The sequence below is a fragment of the Heterocephalus glaber genome, unplaced genomic scaffold (genome assembly GCF_053883595.1).
Source record: "Heterocephalus glaber isolate CG9 unplaced genomic scaffold, H.glaber_assembly_v1.0 deba00000347, whole genome shotgun sequence".
NCBI lineage: Eukaryota > Metazoa > Chordata > Mammalia > Rodentia > Bathyergidae > Heterocephalus > Heterocephalus glaber.
This window is the reverse complement of record NW_028258143.1, coordinates 20,992,116-21,012,752: the sequence shown is the minus strand read 5'-3', so window position 1 is coordinate 21,012,752 and position 20,637 is coordinate 20,992,116. Positions and strand designations below refer to the sequence as shown.

Sequence of the window (20,637 nt, the reverse complement as noted above, 5' to 3'; positions counted from 1 at the left end):
TGATTCTTTTAATTCTTTTGGGAATATACCCAGCAGGGGAATAGCTGGGTCATATGGGACCTCTAGACCTAGTTCTTTGAGGTATCTCCATACTGACTTCCACAGTGGTTGCACCAGTCTGCACTCCCACCAACAATGGAGAAGGGTTCCTTTCTCCCCACAACCCTGCCAGCATTTGCTATTGGTTGATTTCTTGATAGCAGCCATTCTTTCTGGGGTGAGGTGGAATCTCAGTGTTGTTTTCATCTGCATCTCTCGAATGATGAGTGATGTTGAACATTTTTTCATATATTTGTTTGCTGCTTTTACTTCTTTGTCTGAGAAATGTCTGTTCATTTCAGATGCCCATTTTTGAATTGGGTCTTTGAATTTGGAGGGTCTGATTTTTTTCAGTTCTTTATATATTCTAGATAGTAGTCCTTTGTCTGAGGTACAGCTGCTAAAATTTTTTTCCCATATTGTAGGTTGTCTGTTAGCTCTGTTGGTGGTTTCTTTTGCAGTGTAGAAGCTTTTTAATTAGATGAGATCCCAGTTGTTGATTCTTTCTGGTTTTTCCTGTGCTGCTGAGGTTTTGTTCATAGAGTCTTTTCCTATACCAGTGTCTTCAAGAGTACCACCTAACTTATCTTCCAGCAAATTTAGTGTTTCTGTCTTGATATTTAAATCTTTAATCCAGTTCGATTTTAGTTTAGTGCATGGTGATAGGTATGGGTCTAGTTTCAATCTCTGGCAGATTGAAATCCAGTTTTTCCAACACCATTTATTAAATAGGCTATCTTTCCTCCAATCATGGTGGTTGGCTCCTTTGTCAAAGATGAGGTGGCTGAGGATGTCTGGAGTTGTTTCTGGATCTTTTAATCTATTCCACTGACCCTCAGGTCTGTTCCTTTGCCAGTACCATGCTGATTTTATCACAATAGCTTTGTAGTATAGTTTCAAGTTGGGGATTGTGATACCCCCAGCCATGTCTCTGTTGCTTAGAATTGCTTTAGCTATTCTAGGTCTCTTCTGGTTCCAAATGAATTTTTGGATTGTTTTGTCTAGTTCTGTGAAGTATATTGTTGGAATTTCAATTGGCATTGCATTGAATCTATGTAGTAGTTTTGGAAGTATGGCCATTTTCACTATATTGGTTCTTCCTACCCAGAAGCAAGGGATGTCTTTCCATTTTCTTGTATCCTCTTCAATCTCTTTTTTCAGACTGCTGTAGTTTTCAGTGGAGAGGTCTTTTGCTTCCTTTGTTAGATTGATTCCTAGATATTTCATTTTTTTAGGTGCTACTGCAAAAGGAATTGTTTCCCTAATTTCTCTCTCAGTGAGTCTGTTATTTGTGTACAAGAAGGCTATTGTTTTTTGAGTGTTGACCTTGTATCCTGCTACTCTACTGAATCTGTCAATTAAGTCTAGAGGTCTTTTGGCGGAGTTTCTTGGGTCTTCTATGTAAAGTATCATATCGTCAGCAAATAATGACAGTTTAACTTCTTCTTTTCCTATCTTTATTTGTTTTATTTCTTTCTCTTTTCTAATTGCTGTAGCTAATGTTTCCAGAACTATATTGAACAAGAGTGGTGATAGTGGGCATCCTTGTCTTGTTCCTGATTTTAGCATGAAAGTTTTCAGTTTTTGACCATTTAGTATGATGTTGGCTGTTGATTTTTCATAGATAGCCTTAACCAGTTTAAGATAAAGACCTTCTATTCCAATTTTCTGTAGGGTTTTTATCATGAATGGGCGCTGGATTTTGTCGAATGTTTTTTCTGCATCTATTGAGATGATTATATGGTTTTTGTCCTTGACTCTGTTAATATGGTGTATTACATTTATTGATTTACAAATGTTGAACCATCCTTGCATCCCTGGGATAAATCCGACTTGGTCAGGGTGTATGATCTTCTTGATGACCCTCTGTATTCTGTTTGCCAGTATCTTGTTGAAGATTTTTGCATCTATGTTCATTAGGGAGATTGGCCTGTGGTACTCTTTTTTGGGTTGGGTCTTTCCCTGGTTTTGGAATCAAAGTTACACTTGCTTCCAGGAATGAATTTGGAAGTATTGCTTCCCTTTCAATTTCCTTGATGAGTTTAAAGAGTAATGGCATTAGTTCTTCTTTGAATGTCTTGTAAAATTCAGCAGTGAAGCCATCTGGACCTGAGGTTTTCTTTGTTGGTAAATATTTTATTACGTTTTCATTTTCACTCATTGTAATTGGGGTGTTTAGAATTTCTATGTCTTCTTCATTTAACTTTGGCAATTCGTATGTATCTAGGAACCTGCCCATTTCTTCTGTGTTTTCCATTTTATTGGAGTAGAGGTTCTCGAAGTAGGTTGATGATCCTCTGGATTTGTTGGATCTGTTGTGACTTCACCTTTTTCATTCTTAATTGCATGTATTTGTGCCTTTTCTTTCCTTTTTTTGATAAGGTTGGCTAAAGGTTTATCAATTTTATTTATTCTTTCAAAAAACCAATTCTTTGATTCATTGATTTTTTGTATTGTTCTCTTAGTCTCCATTGCATTGATTTCTGCCCTAATCTTTATAATTTCCTCTCTTGTACAAGCTTTGGATTCATTATGCTCTTCTTTTTCTAGGAGCTTGAGGTTCTGCATTAGGTTATTTATCTGAGTTTTCTCTGTTTTCCTAATATGAGCATTCACTGCTATGAATTTCCCGCATAGAACTGCTTTCATTGTGTCCCATAGATTCCTGTATGTTGTACTGGGATTTTCATTTACTTGTAGAAACTGTTTAATTTCTTCTTTAATTACTTCTGTGACCCATTGGTTGTTCAAGAGTGTGTTATTCAGTTTCCATGTGTTTCTTGGGGTTTTGTGGTTTCTTATGTTATTGATCTCCAATTTTATTGCACTATGGTCTGATAATATACAGGGAATAACTTCGATTCTTTTACATTTACTTAGATATGTCCTATGAGCTAGCATGTGGTCTATTTTGGAGAATGACCCATGTGCAGCCGAGAAGAATGTGTATTCCGATTTTGTGGGGTGGAACACTCTGTAAACATCTGTTAAGTCCATTTGTTCAATAGCTTGATTCAGTTCTAGAATTTCCTTGTTAACTTTTTGTCTAGATGATCTGTTTATTTGTGATAGTAGAGTATTGAGGTCCCCACTACAATTGTGTTAGTGTTTATTTGGTTTTTCATGTCTATTAATATTTGTTTTGTATAGTTGGGGGCATTTGTATTTGGTGCATATATATCTAGGATTGTCATCTCTTCCTCTTGGATTGTTCCCTTCACAAGGATGTAGTGACCATCTTTGTCTCTCTTAATTAGTTTTGGTTTGAAATCTACTTTGTCTGCAAATAAGATTGCTACCTCTGCTTTCTTCTGGGTTCCTGTCGTGTGGAGAACTGTTTTCCATCCTTTTACTTTCAGTCTATGAGTTTCTTTTTGAGTTAGGTGTGTTTCTTGTATACAGCATATTGTTGCATTTTCCTTTTTAATCCATTCTGCCAGTCTATTTCTTTTGATTGGTGAATTGAGGCCATTAACATTGATGGTTATAATTGATAGATATTGATTTATCCTTGTCATGATGTTTTACTTTTGTTGGCTCTTTTATTTCTTATTTTTCCCCCTTTCCCTTTAGTGTCTTACCTTGCCTGGTGGCTTCCCTCTGTTGGGCCTCATAGAGTTGTGACCTTCATTGCTTTTTTCTAGGATATTGTTTAGAATTGCTTGTAGTGCTGGTTTGGTGTTCATGAAATTTCTCAGGTGTTCTTTGTCGTGGAAGTATCTAATTTCCCCATCGATTTTGAAAGATAATTTTGCAGGATACAACAGTCTAGGTTGGAAGTTATTTTCTTTTAGGGCTTGCAATACTTCACTCCAGGCTCTCCTTGATTTGAGGGTTTGTGTTGAGAAGTCTGCTGTGATTCTGATGGGCTTTCCTTTGTAGGTGATTTGTTTCTTTTCTCCAACTGCTTGTAGGATTTTTTTTTCTGTTGGGTTTCTGGGATCTTGACTTTTATATGTCTAGATGTAGATTTTTTTTGATCATGGCTAGTTGGAGTTCTATATGCCTCACTTATCTGTATGTCCAGTTCTCTACCTCTGTCTGGGAAGTTTTCCACTATTACTTCTGTGAACAGTTTTTTATGTCAATTGTGCTTTCTCCTGTTTTTTCATGGACTCCTATCAGTCTTATGTTATTCTTCTTTGCATCGTCTAGCAGTTGTTGGATTGATTTCTCGTGGTCCCTTACTATTTTTAAGAGATCTCTATTTTCATGGTCTCTAACTGCGATCCTGTCTTCTATATCTGATATTCTATCTTCAGATTCCCTTAATCTGCTGTGGATACTTTCAATGGAGTTTTTGATCTCCTGAATATCTGTTTGAATCTGTTTCATGGATTCCATTTCTTTCTTATGTTGGGCAATCACGGTTTCTATTTCTTTCTTATGCTAGGTATTCATGGCTTCCAGAATGTTTCTGAGCTCATCTATTTTTTTTATCTGTTTCTGTTCTAGATCCTCTAATCATGACTTTCACTCTGCTCACCATCTCTGTGGATATCTGGGAGATTATTTCTGCTTTGAATTTTTCTAGAGCCTCATTCATCTGTTTTGTTACTTCCTGTACTATCAGTTCAGCATATCCAGGTGGTTGGTTATGGGACTTTTCCACGTCATTTCCCCCAGGATTTACCCTTGGTGGGGTGGAAGTCTGAGTTTGTGCCTTGCTTAAATGTCTTCTCATTCCTGTTTTTCATACTGTCCTTGGTTTAACTCCTGGGTTGATAGTTTGAAATTGCTTATTGTAGGTATCTTTGTTGCTTGTAATTAGAACCCTTATGGAATGATTGCTTCTCAGAGGTGTCTTCCAGATATAGCTGGTCTTTAAGTTTTGAGTCTCTAATGACTCTAAGGCTATCTCATTTTCCTTATACTAGGAAGGTTCATTGACTAGATCAATACCAACACCTTAGCCCAAGTGATACAATCAGCAACACCATTGCATCAAGTACATCTTTGAAAATGACATTTTGTGATAGCTATTAATCTATCACCTTTAGCCATGTGAATTAAATCAAGATCAAGGACCAACCCAACATATAGTGAATAAACTCTTCAATATAACAACTTTACCCTTTGGGATGGGGAGTTAGAAGGGGTTGGAGAGGGAGGGATAGATGGGAAGAAGGATAGGGGAAGGTTAGCAGTGTGGTCAGCTACACAGGTGAGAAGGAAAAAGACAGTAATAGGAAAATAAAGAAGAACTCTGACTGAGGACCAAAACAGGGACAAAAAGGGAAGATGAACAATGTGGGAGAGCAAGAGAGTGAGTGTAAGAGAGAGAGAGAAAGGAAAGAGAAAAGAAAGAAGAAAAGAAAAGGAAAAAAGGAGAGAAAAACAAATATTTGCAAAGAGTAGGGAAAAAAATTAAAGATAAGAGGAGCAAAAGAAAAGAAAAGAAAAGAGAAAAAAACCAAAATAATAAAACTAAATTTGGGAATAAAAAATAACCATGAAGATGAAGGGCCTCTTTCAGGGTATGTCTCTGCTGTCACAATAGACAACGTCAGTTGCAGTGTGCAGATATAAGTCAATGAGTCTCAGCAAGCTAGTCACAGACCCATGAGATTCAGGCAGATTTCTGGCTGCAAGTCCCAAGTTGAGCTCCCTGTCCTCCTGTAGGGTTGAACTCTGCAGAGTTGTATTGCAGGTTCCAGCTGCCCTTCCCCTAAAGATAGTCCCCGTCCTGATGGGAGGGAAGATGACTCCAACTTACCCAGTACAGTGGTCTGGTGGTCCAGTGTCCTCTGCGTCTTTGTAGTGTGGAACCAGGTGGCTGTACGTGTGTGTGTGTGTGTGTGTGTGTGTGTGTGTGTGTGTGTGTGTGTGTCCAGTGTATTGCTGCCGGGGCACGAGCTGATTTGGCGAGTTTCACGTGAGTCGCGATGTTGCTATGGGGTTGGCAGACCTGTCTGTCTGCAGTGGGCTGATTCGGCGCATTCCGTTCGACTCGTGATGTTGCCATGGCGTCTGCAGACCTGCCTGTCTATGCTTTTCTTTTCTTTTCTTTTCTTTTCTTTTTTTCTTTTTTTTTGCTGCAAAGGGCTTTATTTTCTTTTGGTTCAAGACTTGGGAGGGGGCTCCAGAGAGTTGAAAAAGCTGCCTAGTGGCTGGAGGGAGAGGGTTAGGCCAAAGCCCTGATGCCAAGTGAGCAGGAGCCCCCTCAAAGGCTGCCGGGCTCCGGGGCCTCCTAGTCATGTTTGAGAGTGAGCCTTTCGAAGAGGTACTCGTCCAGCCCAGCCTGGGGGCCGGCCAGACTGCGGACATTAGTGAGGTGGTTGCCTGTCTTCTTGATGAGCTTCACCTCCTCATCCAGGAAGTGGTTCTCCAGGAAATCACAGAGATGGGGGTCTGTCTTGGCAGAGCCCAAGGCATGAAGATCCAAAAGAGCTTGGTTCAGGTTCTTCTCCAGGGCCAGGGCAGCTTTCATGGCATCCAGGGTTTTACCCCACTCATCTTCAGAAGGTTTCTGCACGTCTTGGAAGAGCACTTGGCCTCCATGCTGGTTTTGCATTTTCAGGAGATGCTTGGCACCCTCGCGTTTCTCCTTGGCAAGCTTGTGGAAGAAATGGCCTATGCCTGCCAGAGACACATCGTCATGGTTGAAGTAGTAGCCCAGAGAGAGGTAGGTGTAGGAGGCTGGCAGGTGCAGATTCACCAGGCGGTTGATGGCAGCCTCCACCTCGGTGGAATAATTCTGACGAATCTGAGAAGTCATGGCTAGTCAGCAATAAGGAGCTACCCACCAAAGAACGGTGTTGGCTGGTCCTGGAAGCAGGAGATGGGTGAGATGATGGTCCCCAAATCTGTAACTGGAAGGTGGATGGAGGATGAAAAAGAGGGAGTCCCCAGGTCTGTTCCGTCCAAACTGTTGAAGCAAGAGACAGAGCCGTGGGACCTCCAGACGCGCCGCTGTTTTCTTTGACTGGTTTATTTTCCTTAGCATAATGCCCTCAAGGTTCATATTACATATTTCAGAATTTCCTTTTTTTTGCAAGGAGGATTGCTTTCACTGTATGTTTTGTACCTCATTTTTCGTACCCATTCATTCATCTGTTGATAGACATTTAGGTTGTTTCAATACTTTGGTTGTTGTAAATGAACAGTGACACAGGAGTGTTGATAACTCTTTGATACCATGATTTGGATTCTTTTTTTTTTTTTTTGGTACCTAGGGGATCAAACTCAGGACCTTGAGCTTGCAAAGCAGGTGGTGGAACAACTGAGCTAAATCCCCAGCCCTGTATTCTTTTGAATAAATATCCAGATATGGGTTGCTGGATCACGTGGCAGCTTTATATTTGTTTGAGAAGCCTCCATCCAGCTTTCCATAATGTCTGCACCAATTCTGCCTTTCTGCCAACAGTGTGTAAATATTCCAATTCCACTTCTCCAAGACTTCTTGTCTTTTGTTTTTTTTCTTCGATGATGGTCTTCCTGACAAGTGTAACATATTTGTGGTTTTATTTTCCTGTGGATTAGTGACTTGGAGCATTTTTTCATATATCTGTTGGCCATCTGTAAGTCTTCTTATCAGTTATTGTGTTTTTAAAAGTTATTGAGTAGCAAAAGTTCCTTATATATTTTGGAAATTAACTATTTATCAGATATTTAGTTTGCTATGTTTTATCCCATTCCATAGGTCATCTTTTCATTCAACTAATTATTTCCTTTAGAGTTTTGAAAGTTTATATACAAGTTATTTATGATATGTGATTTCCAAATATTTTCTTAAAGTTTTTGATTTTTTTTTTAGACAAGGTCTCTCTGTGTAGCCCATACTGGCCTCAAACTTGTGGTGATCCTCCTGCCTCAGCCTCCTCAGTGCTGGAATTACAGGCATGCACCACCATGCCCAGCTCTATTTTCATTTTCTTAACAGTGTTTTTAAGGAAGCAGAAATTGTTCATTTTGGCAAGGTTCAATTAGTTCATTTTTTTAAATTTATAGACTGTGATTCTGGTGCTTAATCCAAGGTCACAAAGATTTTCTTCTATGTATTTTCTAGAAGTTTTATAAATTTAGGGTCTACATTCAGGTCTATGAATTTTTGTGTTAATTTTTATAAATGATGTGAGGTACAGATTGACATTCTTTTTATTTATGGTAACTAGCTAATCAGATGTTTTACTCCTGTTTGTTGAAAAGATTTTTTTTTCAATGAATTGTCTCTCACCTCTGTCAAAAATCCTCTTCTAATATTTTTTCTTTCCCTTTTATCCCTTCCCCTACCCCTCCCAATTCCCCTGCTCTTTTTGACCTTTTCTTCCTGTTACACAATATCAGTTATACATTTTTAAAATTACAATATTAAGATCTAGGAGACATTACCACAGATTTACAGAATTTAAAAGGATATAGAAAGTATATTACAAAAATCTTTTTTGAAATAAATTTGACAACTTCTAAGAAGTAACTTAGAAGACAAATTAATGAAACTAACTCTGGAGGAAATATAAAAATTTGAATAGCACCTATTAAAGAAAGTATATTCCTAGCTTGAAAACCTACCTATATGACAATAGCAGGCTCATAAACATTTTAACTGATAAATTATATCAAACAATTAAAGCAGAAAAAAGAAGGAACACTTCTCCCCTCATTTTAGGAAATCAACATTGTGCTAATCCTAAAACTGGCTAAAGATAATAGAAGAAAAAAGTATGAACATAGATAGAAATTTGTTTAACAAAACAAACTCTTAGAAGTCAGATCTGGCAGTATGTAGAAAGTGGTTTTGTTATAGGGATGGCAGTTGGTTCAGCATGGGAAGATCCACCCCCAAAAGTCATCATTTGAACAGAGGAAAGGAAAAAGCCATATGATCTTGTCACTAGTTGGAGAAAAAGTATTGGACTAAATTCTACAGCTGTTCGTGGTAAAAGCTCTCAGGAGACTAGAAGTAGAACAGAACCTTCTCAACAGATTAAAGACATATACTCCATACTTCCAGCGAGAATGCCTTATATGAATGGAGAAGATACAATGCTTTCTCCTTAAGGTGGGGAACAAGGGCAGATATGCTTACTCTTTATCTGTCCATTAAACTTTGAAACATAGGTCTAAACCAAAATAGTCTGGCAATAAAATGACACAACTAGGATAGGATTGGCATGGCAGAAGCAAAATCTTTGTATGTAGATGAAATGATCATCTACAGAGAAAGTACTAAGAAATCCCTAGGAGCCCCTAGAACTTGTACTTGAATTTAGCAGGATTAGAAAACACAAGGTAGATATAAAAATTCAGGTCTGTGTATACTTGCTATAAATGAGGAATTGGATATTGAAATTTAAAAATTATGTAGGAGTACAAAGGACCTAGAAAAGTTAAAAACAAAAACAAAAACAGTGTTGGAAGACGTTTAGCACCCAATTTTAAGACTTCTTCTAAAGCTACAGTAATCAAGGCAGTGTTGGTGTAAGGAAAGACATATAGATCATTGGAATAAAACAGAGAATCTAGAAAAAGAACCACACATATATGGTCCACTGAGTTTTGAAAGATTATTTAACATTAGCATTTTATAGAATATAAACTCAATTCCAGAGCCGTGGAAGAGATAGTGTTTGCAGCAAATGGCACTAGAACACCTGGTATCTGTCTATAAAAAATTAATCTCAACCCTTTATTTCCATACACGAAAATAACTTGAAGGGATCTATGAACCTAAATAAGAAAGTCTAAAAGTATAAAACTTTAAGAAGAAATTATAAGGGAAAATATTTATGAATTCCGGGTAGGCAAGAACTACCTAGGATACAAAAACCATGATGTGTAAAAGAAAAAAATTGATAAATGAGATTCCATCAAAATTTAGAACTTTAAATGACATCATTAAACTGAAAAGTAGTCCTTAAACAGACCATATTTACAATGCATATAACCTATGAGCAGAATATATAAAGACTTCTTAGAGCTCATTAATAGACAACCCAATTAAAATGTAGACATAAGAAGATGATAAATAGCCAGTATAGCACAAGGAATGGTGTGCAATTCTAGAATCAGAAAACCACTAATCAATACAATAATAAGATTGAATTATACACTCATTAGGGAAATGAAGTCAAAAGTTTTAAGAGCCTTGTCATGACTTTTTCTTTTTGTTGGATTCTCCCCGTTTGCATTTAATTTGTCAAGCCCAATGGATTCATTCTGCTGGGTTTCCTGGGGTTGTGATCCTCATTTTCTTTTCCTAGGGTACTGTCTAAAATTTTTTGGAGTGCTGGTTTGGTATTCATGAAGTTCCTGAGGTGCTGTTTATCATGAAAGTATCTTATTTCTCCATCAATTTTGAAAGATAGTTTTGTAGGGTACATCAATCTGGGTTGGAGGCTGTTTTCCTTTAGGGCTTGAAATACATCACTCCAAGCTCTTCTTGCCTTGAGGGTTTGCATTGAGAAGTCTGCTGTGATTCTGATGGGCTTTCCTTTGTATGTGATTTGTTTCTTTTCTCTCACTGCTTGTAGAATTTTATTCTTCTGTTGGATTTCTGGAATCCTAATGATTATATGCCTGCCTATGTGTAGATTTTTTTTGATTAAGGTTAGCTGGAGTCCTATATGCCTCACTTATCTGTATGTCAAGTTCTTTTCCCTTCCTTGGGAAGTTTTCTGCCATCACTTCTGTGAAGAGTTTTTTTATGTCATCTGCACTCTCTCCTGCTTCTTCATTGACTCTGATCAGTCTTATGTTATTCTCCTTTGCATCGTCTAGCAGCTGCTGGATTGATTTCTCATGTTCCCTTACAATTTTAAAGCAATTTTTCTTTTCCTCCTCACTAATTGCAATCTTATCTTCTATATGTGAAATTCTATCCTCACATTGGTTCATTCTGATGTGCAGACTTTCAATGGAGTTTTTAATCTCTTGGAAATCTGTTTGTATCTGTTTTATGGATTCCATTTGTTTCCTATGTTGGGATTCCATCATGTTCCTCAGATTCTCTATTTTTTTATCTGTGTCCTCTCTAGATTTATTAATCATGTCTTGCACCATGAGCAAAATCTTTGCTGTTATATGAGTAATTATTTCTGATTTCATTTTTCCCAGATCCTCTTTTGTTGCCAGTTCAGAGAGTCCAGGTGGTTGAGTATCAGATTGTCCCATCCCATTTCCCTTTGGGGTTGCTGTAGGTGATCTGGAAGTCTGTTTTTGAGGCTTGTTTATGTGTCTTCTCATTTCCATGGGGGGAGGGTGCTTCTGGCACCTACACAGCTCATCTTCTCTCCCCTAGGAGTTTGGGATGGCAGCGGGGGAGCTTCCTTCTGGGTTCTGGGACCAGCTCAGCTTCTCTTCCCCAGGAGCTTGGGATGGTGGTGGGCAGCTTTCTTCCGGATGCTGGGACCAGCTGAGCTTCTCTGCCCTAGGAGCCTGGGATGGAGTCGGCGAGCTTCCTTCTGGGTGCTGGGATCGGCTCACCTTCTCTGCCCTAGGAGCCTGGGATGGTGGCAGGAGAGCTTCCTTCCGGGTGCTGGGACTGGCTCACCTTCTCTGCCCTAGGAGCCTGGGATGGAGTCAGCGAGCTTCCTTCTGGGTGCTGGGATCGGCTCACCTTCTCTGCCCTAGGAGCCTGGGATGGAGGTGGGGAGCTTCCTTCTGGGTGCTGGGACCGGCTCACCTTCTCTGCCCTAGGAGCCTAGGATGATGGCAGGGGAGCTTCCTTCCAGGTGCTGGGACTGGCTCACCTTCTCTGCCCTAGGAGCCTGGGATGGAGGTGGGGAGATTACTTCCAGGTGCTGGGACCAGCTGAGCTTCTCTGCCCTAGGAGCCTGGGATGGCAGCAGGGGAGCTTCCTTCTGGGTGCTCCCTCTGTCAAAAATCAACTGGCAAAAAACAACTAATTGTCTTCTTTGTTCTACTGATCTATTAGCTTAACTTTATGCCAGTATGGTGCTGTTTTGACTACTGTAGCTTTACAATAAACTTCAAAATCAGTTGTATAAGTTCTTCAACTTTGTTTTTCTTCAAAGTCATTCCGTATATATCTGAATTTCCATAAACATTTTAGAACAAGCCTGTCAATTTCTAAAAGAAAATAACCTTCTGGGTTTTTGTAGCTTGAGATTGTGTTGAATTTTTAGATTAATCTGGGGAGAATGGATATTTAAACAATATCAAATCTCCAATCTAACAATGTGGCATATTCTCCATTTATTTATGTCTTCTTTGATTTCATTTCCTCCAGCAATGTTTCATAGTTTTGAGAAATTTATCCTGAATTGTTTTATATTTTGGTGCTATTTTTCAGCAATGTGGTTTTTAAAATTTCAATTTTACATTGTTTGTAAATAGAATATGGAAATAAAATTGATTTTTTGTATGGTGATCCTATTGTACAATCGTGCTAAATGTATTTATTAGTTTTGGTAGACATTTTTATTGAGTACACTGTATATTCTACATAGTCAATAATTTTGTTTGTGAATGAAGACGGTTTTATATATTCTTTCCAAATCTGGATGTCTTTTTTTTCCTCCCTTGTTCCATTGGCTATAGCTGTAATCTTGAATAGAATCAGGGTGAGCAGAAACCTTTGTCTTGTTCCTGAGTTTAGGGAGAAGATATTTGATCATTTATCATTCAGTTTGAAGTTAGAAAGTATTTGGTGAGAGTGCTTATCTGGAATGGATGTTATATAATTTTTCTCTACTTACTGAGGTGATCATATTGTTTTTCCATTTTGGTATGTTAATATGTGAGTGACACTGATTTTTTTTTTTTTGGTATGGGGGATCGAACTCGGAACCTTGTGCTTGCAAGGGAGGTGGCGGAACCACTGAGCTAAATCCCCAGCTGACGCTGAGTTTTTTGTTTGTTTGTTTGGTGCTGGGGATTGAACTCAGGACCTTGTGCTTGCAAGGCAGGCAGTGGAACCACTGAGCCAAATCCCCAGCTCCTACACTGAATTTTGAATGTTAAACTCATCTTTTCTCTTGGTAAAAGCCCCCATTTGCTTATGATACATTATCCTTTTTATACTATTATAGATTTGATTTCTTAAAATTTTTGATGTATGTTGCTGACAATTCTTCTGGAATGTCTTTCACTGGCTTTGGTACCAGAGTCATACTGGCTTCTAGAATGAGTTGAGCAGTAGTCTGTCTGCCTCCGCTTTCTGGAATAGTTTTTTGGACTTGGTATCCCTTAGGAAACATTTGGGAGAATTGTCTGAAAGGCATCTGGTCCTGGAGGTTTTTTTTGTGGGAAGGGTTTTGACCATAAATTCAATTTCTTTAATAGATTCAGAAATATTTGGTTTATTTATCTCCTCTTGAACAAGATTTCATAGTTTGTGCCTTTAGATAAATTTGCACATTTAACTTGTATTGAATTTACCAGCATAAAGTTTTTTATAATATTAATTTATCTTTTTAGAATCTGTAGTGATATCATATTTCTCATTCATGATATTGGTAATTTGTGTTTTTATCTCTTTTCCTGATCAGTTAGGTTAGAGGTTAGTCTATTTTATTCATCTTTGTGAAGAACCAGTTTTTTTCTATTTTTTACTTTGTTTTCTGTTTTTCAGTCTGATGTTTTCTTTTTCTGCTTAGTTTGGGTTTAATCTACTTTCTTTTGGTTCTATTTCTTAAAGGGCCAGTGTAGGACATTAATTTGAGACTTTTCTTCTTTTCTAATGTAGGTATACAGTGCAATAAATTTTCCATCAAATTTTTATTAGTTCTCATTTTCATTCAGTTAAATGTACTTTTTAATTTCTCTTGATTTCTTCCTCAGCCTATATGTATATGTCATATAGAAATAGAAAAGATCATATTTTTATAAAAATAAATGCTGGAATTGTTAAGAGACAGAAACACTAGTATTTTCCAGATAATTAAATAATGACAAGCAATTTTGAAGGTGAGAAATAATTCTAATTAATGTTCTGGTTTCTTGTAGTGGTGGCAAATCTATAGCACACGTGCAGCAGTGGGCTGTTTGTTATTACTGAAAGCTCTAAAAGGTTCACCTTCACTGTTATAGGGTAACTGCTGAAATAAAGGAACACCAAATACAAGACTTCTGCTGATTGTTACTTACAAAGATGTAAAGTGAGTCATAGTCTGGGGACATGGATAAGCTCTCAGGAGGTTTCATACTCAAGATTGAAGGCTTGGCAGAGAGTGGAGATGTTGAGTCCTGTTTTGGCAGTGTTATGATGGTGGTAACTTCATCCTGTCACAGATCAAGAACCACCTGTTAATCTTGATGCCAGGACAAGAGGGTAAAGGTGAGAGCTATTCTGGAAGGTAGGGATGTGTTACCTCAGCTCCTTGCTTCAGGGGCCGTATGAGCTTTTGAGGTTTGTAACTTGTTGAAGACTTGTGGACAGAGAATGGCTGGTATCCCTTAATTTTGTACAGCTGAGGAACCTAGAGGTGAAAGGAGACAACTGACTGAATGTCTTGAAAAACCCACTACCATTTGGTGGTGTCTACTTCTCAACCACAGGTGTAGCCATTGGATTGTGGCAACTGTTAGTTTGGATTGTTGGACTGGACTGCACTGGACAGAATTGGAGCCAGCCCTGAGCTCTGTTCTGGGTCTCAGCACGTATCAGTGTTCATGATTGCTTTCTCATGCCCTATGGTTTAACTGTGAAATACTTTAACTTTCAAGCACAGAAGTGATTATGTACCTCAAGAAAGGCTGACTAATTTGTAATCACTTTGTCTTGAATTTCCTAATAGATAGAGTCAAGGTACTTCATGTATGCACACTATATGACATGCCCAACGCAGAGAGATCCTGATTTCCATAGCCACATTAGGGAAAAGAGTCTGGGGTACTTCCAACATGCCGTAATTATAAGAGAAATATACCATATGCCACTCAGTATAATCCATAATACAGCAAAGCCAATTAAACAATGCAATTTAAATTCATTTCATAAGCACCAAAATAATTAATGCTATGTGACAAGTCTGACCTGCAAATTGAAGAAGGAATAACTCTGCTTGATTTGAACATCCAAAGGCTTAATTGGGACCAGTCCAAGGCCACCAGGAGCCTAAAATGTGAAAATTAGAAAAAATGGACAGTCAACTCTGGGCAAAAGCAGCTACACTCTACTGCATTTTGAAACATTAAGTGAACAGTTCTACTCTCAGAGCAGCCCCCCTCATGACTGCAGTTGCTGCTGGATCCATCCCCATGAGTGTATGTGAATCTTATTTTTACCCTGTACTGTCGCAAGCTGCAACGTGTCACCCATTACCCCTTTCAGGCTCGAAGGAGTCAATCCTCCAGCTGTTCAGTGTCCTGTTGATGGAAACATCTGTCGGGGTCAGCCCTCTTCAGGAGCTGCGTCATCCAAGGCCACATGCCCCTCCCCCCAGCTGCCACCAGGGACAGGCTGAAGCCCAGGTGCCAAGGCCAGGTCCTCTCACAGTCTGCTAGCTTCAGAGTTCCTCTCTGGCTCAGCCGAAGCCTTTGCCAAGACAGACTGCAGGCCTGTTTCTTCGTTCAGTCCTGTTCCCTGTGCTGGCTTTCATGATACTGTTCTTAGAGCCTTTGTGGCATGTTCATCTGCCTCTGACACCCAGAGAACCTGGGACAGGGCCTGGCACATGATGGGCACTCAATAAATACCATAATTCACCGAGTCTAGGACATCACCATTCGATTAATCATATGCTATGTTAATAGCCATTATTTGTAAGGAAATTTCCCAATTTCAAAGATGCTGAATGGAAAACAAAGTGCATTTTGGAATGGATGAAATACAGTATTTATGGAATGAATTAATACTTTTTTTACACAAATTCTAAGCATTCTATTTTTCATCAACCCCAGAACAGCAAAGAAGTCTTAGTAGCACTATCTAAAAACCAAATGAAATGCATAGGTTTTCACCTATTTAGAAATAATGAGGTGGCTCCATGGCACAGTGATGACCTTATTTCACCTCGTTAATTATTGGGTGTCAAATATTTATTATTACATGAAGATCACAGATTCATTATTTCCTAGGAACCAAATATTTTAATCTTTTAAGTCTTTTAATTACCAAAAGCAGAAAACATATGGAACTTCTAAATTCAGTCCCATATTTTCTTGATTAGATGAACCAATAATGCTTCACAAATATTTTGGGATATGAATGGCAAGTTTATTCTTTGAAATTAAAAAGTTATTTTGCACATGCACTCGCAATAATGATTTAAGCACACTCTTTAGTTCTAACTTTGCAAACTTGAGCAACATTTTATGACTGGTTATGTGACTTCATGCTTCAGTTTTCTCATATCTAAACTGATAAACCTATCACAAAGGTTTGCTGAAAATTAAAGGGGTCATGCATACATTTGAAGTACTTAAGACCTTATGTACAATGTAAGGGTTATTTAACTATTACTATTATTTTGTTATAATGAATTTTGTTACAATGAATAATTGTGCCCATAAGTCAGAGAGAGAGAGAGAGAGAGAGAGAGAGAGAGAGAGAGAGAGAGAGAGAGAGACAGATCTGGATTGACCGTGATGGGTTAGCCTGTTAGATCTGTCAGATCCTGGGACCACATCCCCTCCTTACTAGGTTGGCCCAGTCTCCCATCTGAGCAGATTCTGCCTCTCTGGTCCTTTTTCCTCTCTGTCTGTCTGCTCTGAGGCCCTGTTCCAGACTAGGAAGGACCCAAGCCCAGTTGGCAGGAAGCTCTGCACAGGTGTACCAGGTACCCTGGGTGTTGGCAGGTAGACGATCCCTGGTTTCTCACAGGTCACAATTACCAGCACCGGCCTTGAAGCCTCTGGGGGAGGGGAAGCAGCCAAGGCAGGGGTTCTCTAGCAGCCTACCCAGCAGCCCTGGGATAGTGCCAGGCCCACCCACAGCAGAATGGCACCCACCAGCTCGTTGGAGTCCTGGGGAGGGTTATAGGACGGGAAGGTGAAGGGCAGCACTTCCTTGGGTGACACTGAGAACTGGTAAGAGCAATCCTGCTGATTGGTTCCTGACTGGAGGTACTTGCAGGGATGCTTGTCTATAGGTGAAGAACACAATAGTTCTTTCAGGAGGCTCTTGATGTGAAAGTACCATGCTTTAGTTGCACATTTACCCCATGCCACTTCAAAAAGAATATTCCTGTTTATATATGTACATATACATGCATATATATATTTCATTTTTAGTTTCCCTGTGTTCCTTACCTCAACCCCTTATCCAGTTTTTAAAAAATTATTTCACTTTGCTTCCAAAAACTATAATTCTTTAAAAAGTTTTATTACCAAGTATTATATATATTAATGGAGCTCAATGTGGTATTTCCATACATTCATATAACATGCACTGATTGACTCCCGCCTATTTTTCCCTCCCCCAAATCCTTAGTAACCACTATTCTACTTTTAGGTCTACCCAACACTTTAATTTTAATTAAAACAGCTCTTAGAATTCAGCAAATAAAAAGGTTAAATTACAAAAATTTTATAGATATCCACGTATGATTCGTGGGTAAATTTCACTTTTCTTTGGTAAAAGAAATGCTTCAAAACCAGAAATAAGAATAATATAGTAGGAAATAAAGAATAAATAAAATTCTATGAAATGTTTTGGGAAATAGAATATATACCTGGACCTTAGTAGAGGGAGGCAGAGAGCGTAGTTGCTGCTTAGGGAGGATGGGGGTGGGGAGGATGAGGGAACCTGGGCAGCTCAGGGCTCTGGACAGGGAGGGAGGGAGGTCCCAGGGGAGCAGGGCCTGCTGTGACCTTGAATATGAGCCCTAGATTGGAAATGGAAGTACTGGGAGAAGATGGTGACATGACTCTTGGGCTCCCACTGGGAGTGGGCCTCCAACAGTCCCAGCCAACCTGGGGATCAGAAGATTGAAATTTCTTTAAACAGCACAAATGTGAGATTTAAAATCTTTGTGTACAAGGTACAGATGGAGAAAACACCAGATTCAGTCAGTCCATCAGAAAATATAAATCCTGACTAGACTAGCGGCTCTGATGGCAAGAGGAATCGGGGCCCCAAAGAAGAGGTCAAGCCACAGCCAAACTCTACTGAGTGTACAACTTGGTCTGGGTGTCTGTTGACCTTATTTACTGTTAGCTGGGCAGATGTTTTGGCCAAACCTGGCATGGAGATCTGATTTACATCATATGAGAGGTAAGGCAATACAACCAGAGATATACATATCCTAGTCCCCAGAACCTCTAAAGATGTTAATTTATATGGTAAAAAGGACTTTGAAGGTGTGAATGACTAAGTTAAGTACTTTGAGGTGGGGGATTATTCTGGGTTATCCAGGTGGGCCTGATGAAATCACAGGGTTTATATATGAAGGAAACATGAGGCTAAGTCAGAAAGGGTGATGGGCTGATGGTAGGGTAATGTGAGGCAGGGCCCTGAGGAATGCAGGTGGCCTTTAGAAGCTGGAAAAGGAAAGGAAACATCCTTTCTGAGGCCTCCCAAAGGAAACCGCCTGCTGACACCATGATTTTAGACTTCTGACCCCCAGAACTGTGATAAAGAAATCTGTATTGTTTTAGGCCATTGAATCTGCGGCAGTTTGTTATAGCAGTAACAGGAAAATAACATGTGATTTATGGGAATATTTTATGGCTCCACAGTCAATTTTATTACAAAGAAATTTCACGCTCTGAAGGATTCTGGGCCTCAGTATCAGTAAACTCAGCTATACCTTACCTTGCACTAACGATTGCTTTACTGGATAGAGCTTGCTTAGTAAACTCTCTCTGTCTATTTTACGGATAGCAGTTAGTATTTTGAGTAACCGCTGCTGAAGCATGATCTAGAATTGGAAAGAATAATGATTTCAAATTACTAATTGATACATGCTCATTTGTATTCAACCTCATTCTCTTTCCCCAATCATGACTAGCAGCTGAGACTACCACTGTAAGAGAGAATTTAAGAATTTAAAAGGCATGCTGCCCAAGTCCATCGCCACAGGGACTTCGTGGTGTAGGCAGTGGGACCAGTCTGGATATCTTCTATCATTGTCTCATGCAATGTATGGGCCCTGGTTTTCTCTTATTTCAAGAGTGGAAAGAATGAGTAGTTCTACCTTCTTTCTGTTGTATACATCTGAACAGTAATACTTCCACTGTCCTGTTCTCTGAAACAGGGGACAAACTACATGGGAGATTCTACAGAGACAGGGCTGGGGCTCAAGCACTTTGTAATTCACACCACTGAGATCTGCGTCCGGAGCTTCGGTGTGCAGGCAAACACTCCTGTGCACAGAGCTGTGGTGGGAATGCTCATCCCTTCCACAATTAGCATTCCTTTTTCTCCTCTATAGAACTCTTTCATCTAACACATTAAGTGGCTACTTTGTGTCCAGCTCTGTGCAAGTCACAGGGGAAACAGTGAGGTGCAAAGCAATATCCTGCCTGCAGGGGGCTGACATTCTGAATGTGTGTGTGGTGGGTAGAAAAGGGTGACCTGAACCTTTACCTAAATAAACATGGTAAATACAGCACAAAAGTCAAAGAGGGTAAATGCATGAGGGCAGGGCTGGGGGTTGGAAGTGGAGGGTCTGCCCACTTATGCAAGGATGAAGGAAGGCCTCTCTGAGGTTGATGGCAGCCTTGAGTGACAAGGGGACATGATGATGGAAAGATCTCAGAAAAAAGAGCTCTGAGCACAGGAACGCACCAGTGCAAAGACCCTGATGCAGGAACAAAGAAAAAAATGTTCAAGGGACAGAAAAGAATTCAATGTGGCTTTTCAGTCATGATAAAAACTATGCATTTTATTCTGTGATGGCAAGCTTCTGAAAGGTCTTAGCCGGGAAAAGGTGTGGTCATTTTTACACTTTGCAAATCCTCCTCTGACCACTGTGTGGGGGACGTATAGCTGTGATCCACGTGAGAGATATTGGGCTGTGGCTGTAGCTGGACAGATGGCAGGGAACTATTAAGTTGGGGACAGACCGTCACACTGAACTGATCATACTGCTGAGGCATGGGAGAGAGACTGCTGCATCACTCAGAACAAAGCACAGAACTTCGGGTAACACTTTTTCCAGGTCGGAGGGCTCTCTGAAGGACTAAAGTGGTCCCACCAGGGGCACAGGCTCTTGCTGGTGTCAGCACATGGTCAGCAGCCGTGCCTTCTCCTTCGGAGCACAGCTTTGTGCTACATCTTTCTGTCCTCCCCAAGCATCCTGTTGCTACTCCTACTCTGCACATCCCCTATAAACAGGGAGCTCAGTGACACTAGCTCTACAAAGGTTTGGAGGCTGGTGGGAAGGTTACTGACAAAGTGACACTGGCACCTGCAGGCTGAGAAAGCTGCCTGAAAGACAACTTGCAACCCAACCACTGGAATCCCTTATATACACTCACTCATTTAATCTTCACAGCAACCCTACAATGGTCTAAGACAGGTCTAAGCCTCCTCTTTAGAATTCAGATGGGGAAACCAAGGCACAGAGATTATGTCACTTGTCCAAGACAAGAAAGCTCATAAGAAGTAGCACCAAGGATTAATTACACAGGCAGTAGGTCCCCAGAGCTTGGATGTCATAGTTTTAGTGTGGAATGTCCCGGAAAGGCCCATATGCTGGCAGCTTGGTTGTCAGCCTGTGGGGCTACTGGGAGGTAGTGGAACCATTAGTA

The 20,637-nt window shown here is 39.7% G+C and overlaps 2 protein-coding genes across 3 annotated transcripts in view; both read right to left on the bottom strand.

Annotated features, from left to right (window-relative positions):
- The window catches only part of Cfap221 (cilia and flagella associated protein 221), a 159,260-nt gene that overhangs the window by 52,306 nt on the left and 86,317 nt on the right, over positions 1-20,637 (bottom strand). For both annotated transcript variants that reach the window (XM_087198033.1, XM_087198036.1), the window contains exons 15-19: positions 18,698-18,803; positions 16,894-17,027; positions 14,978-15,058; positions 14,313-14,420; positions 14,089-14,223 (exon numbers count right to left, since the gene is read on the bottom strand). In XM_087198033.1, coding sequence (XP_087054159.1) covers positions 14,089-14,223; positions 14,313-14,420; positions 14,978-15,058; positions 16,894-17,027; positions 18,698-18,803 — 564 coding nt within the window. The remainder of the gene's footprint in view (positions 1-14,088; positions 14,224-14,312; positions 14,421-14,977; positions 15,059-16,893; positions 17,028-18,697; positions 18,804-20,637) is intronic.
- On the bottom strand, positions 50-7,173 carry LOC101702235 (ferritin light chain-like). The gene has a single exon (XM_087198076.1). It carries the CDS (start codon positions 6,755-6,757, stop codon positions 6,230-6,232), a length of 528 nt encoding a protein of 175 aa, XP_087054202.1. The 5' UTR covers positions 6,758-7,173; the 3' UTR covers positions 50-6,229.

Coding starts and splice junctions, on each gene's coding strand:
- LOC101702235 (XM_087198076.1), bottom strand. CDS start 6,757: ATGACTTCTCAGATTCGTCAGAATTATTCCACCGAGGTGGAGGCTGCC.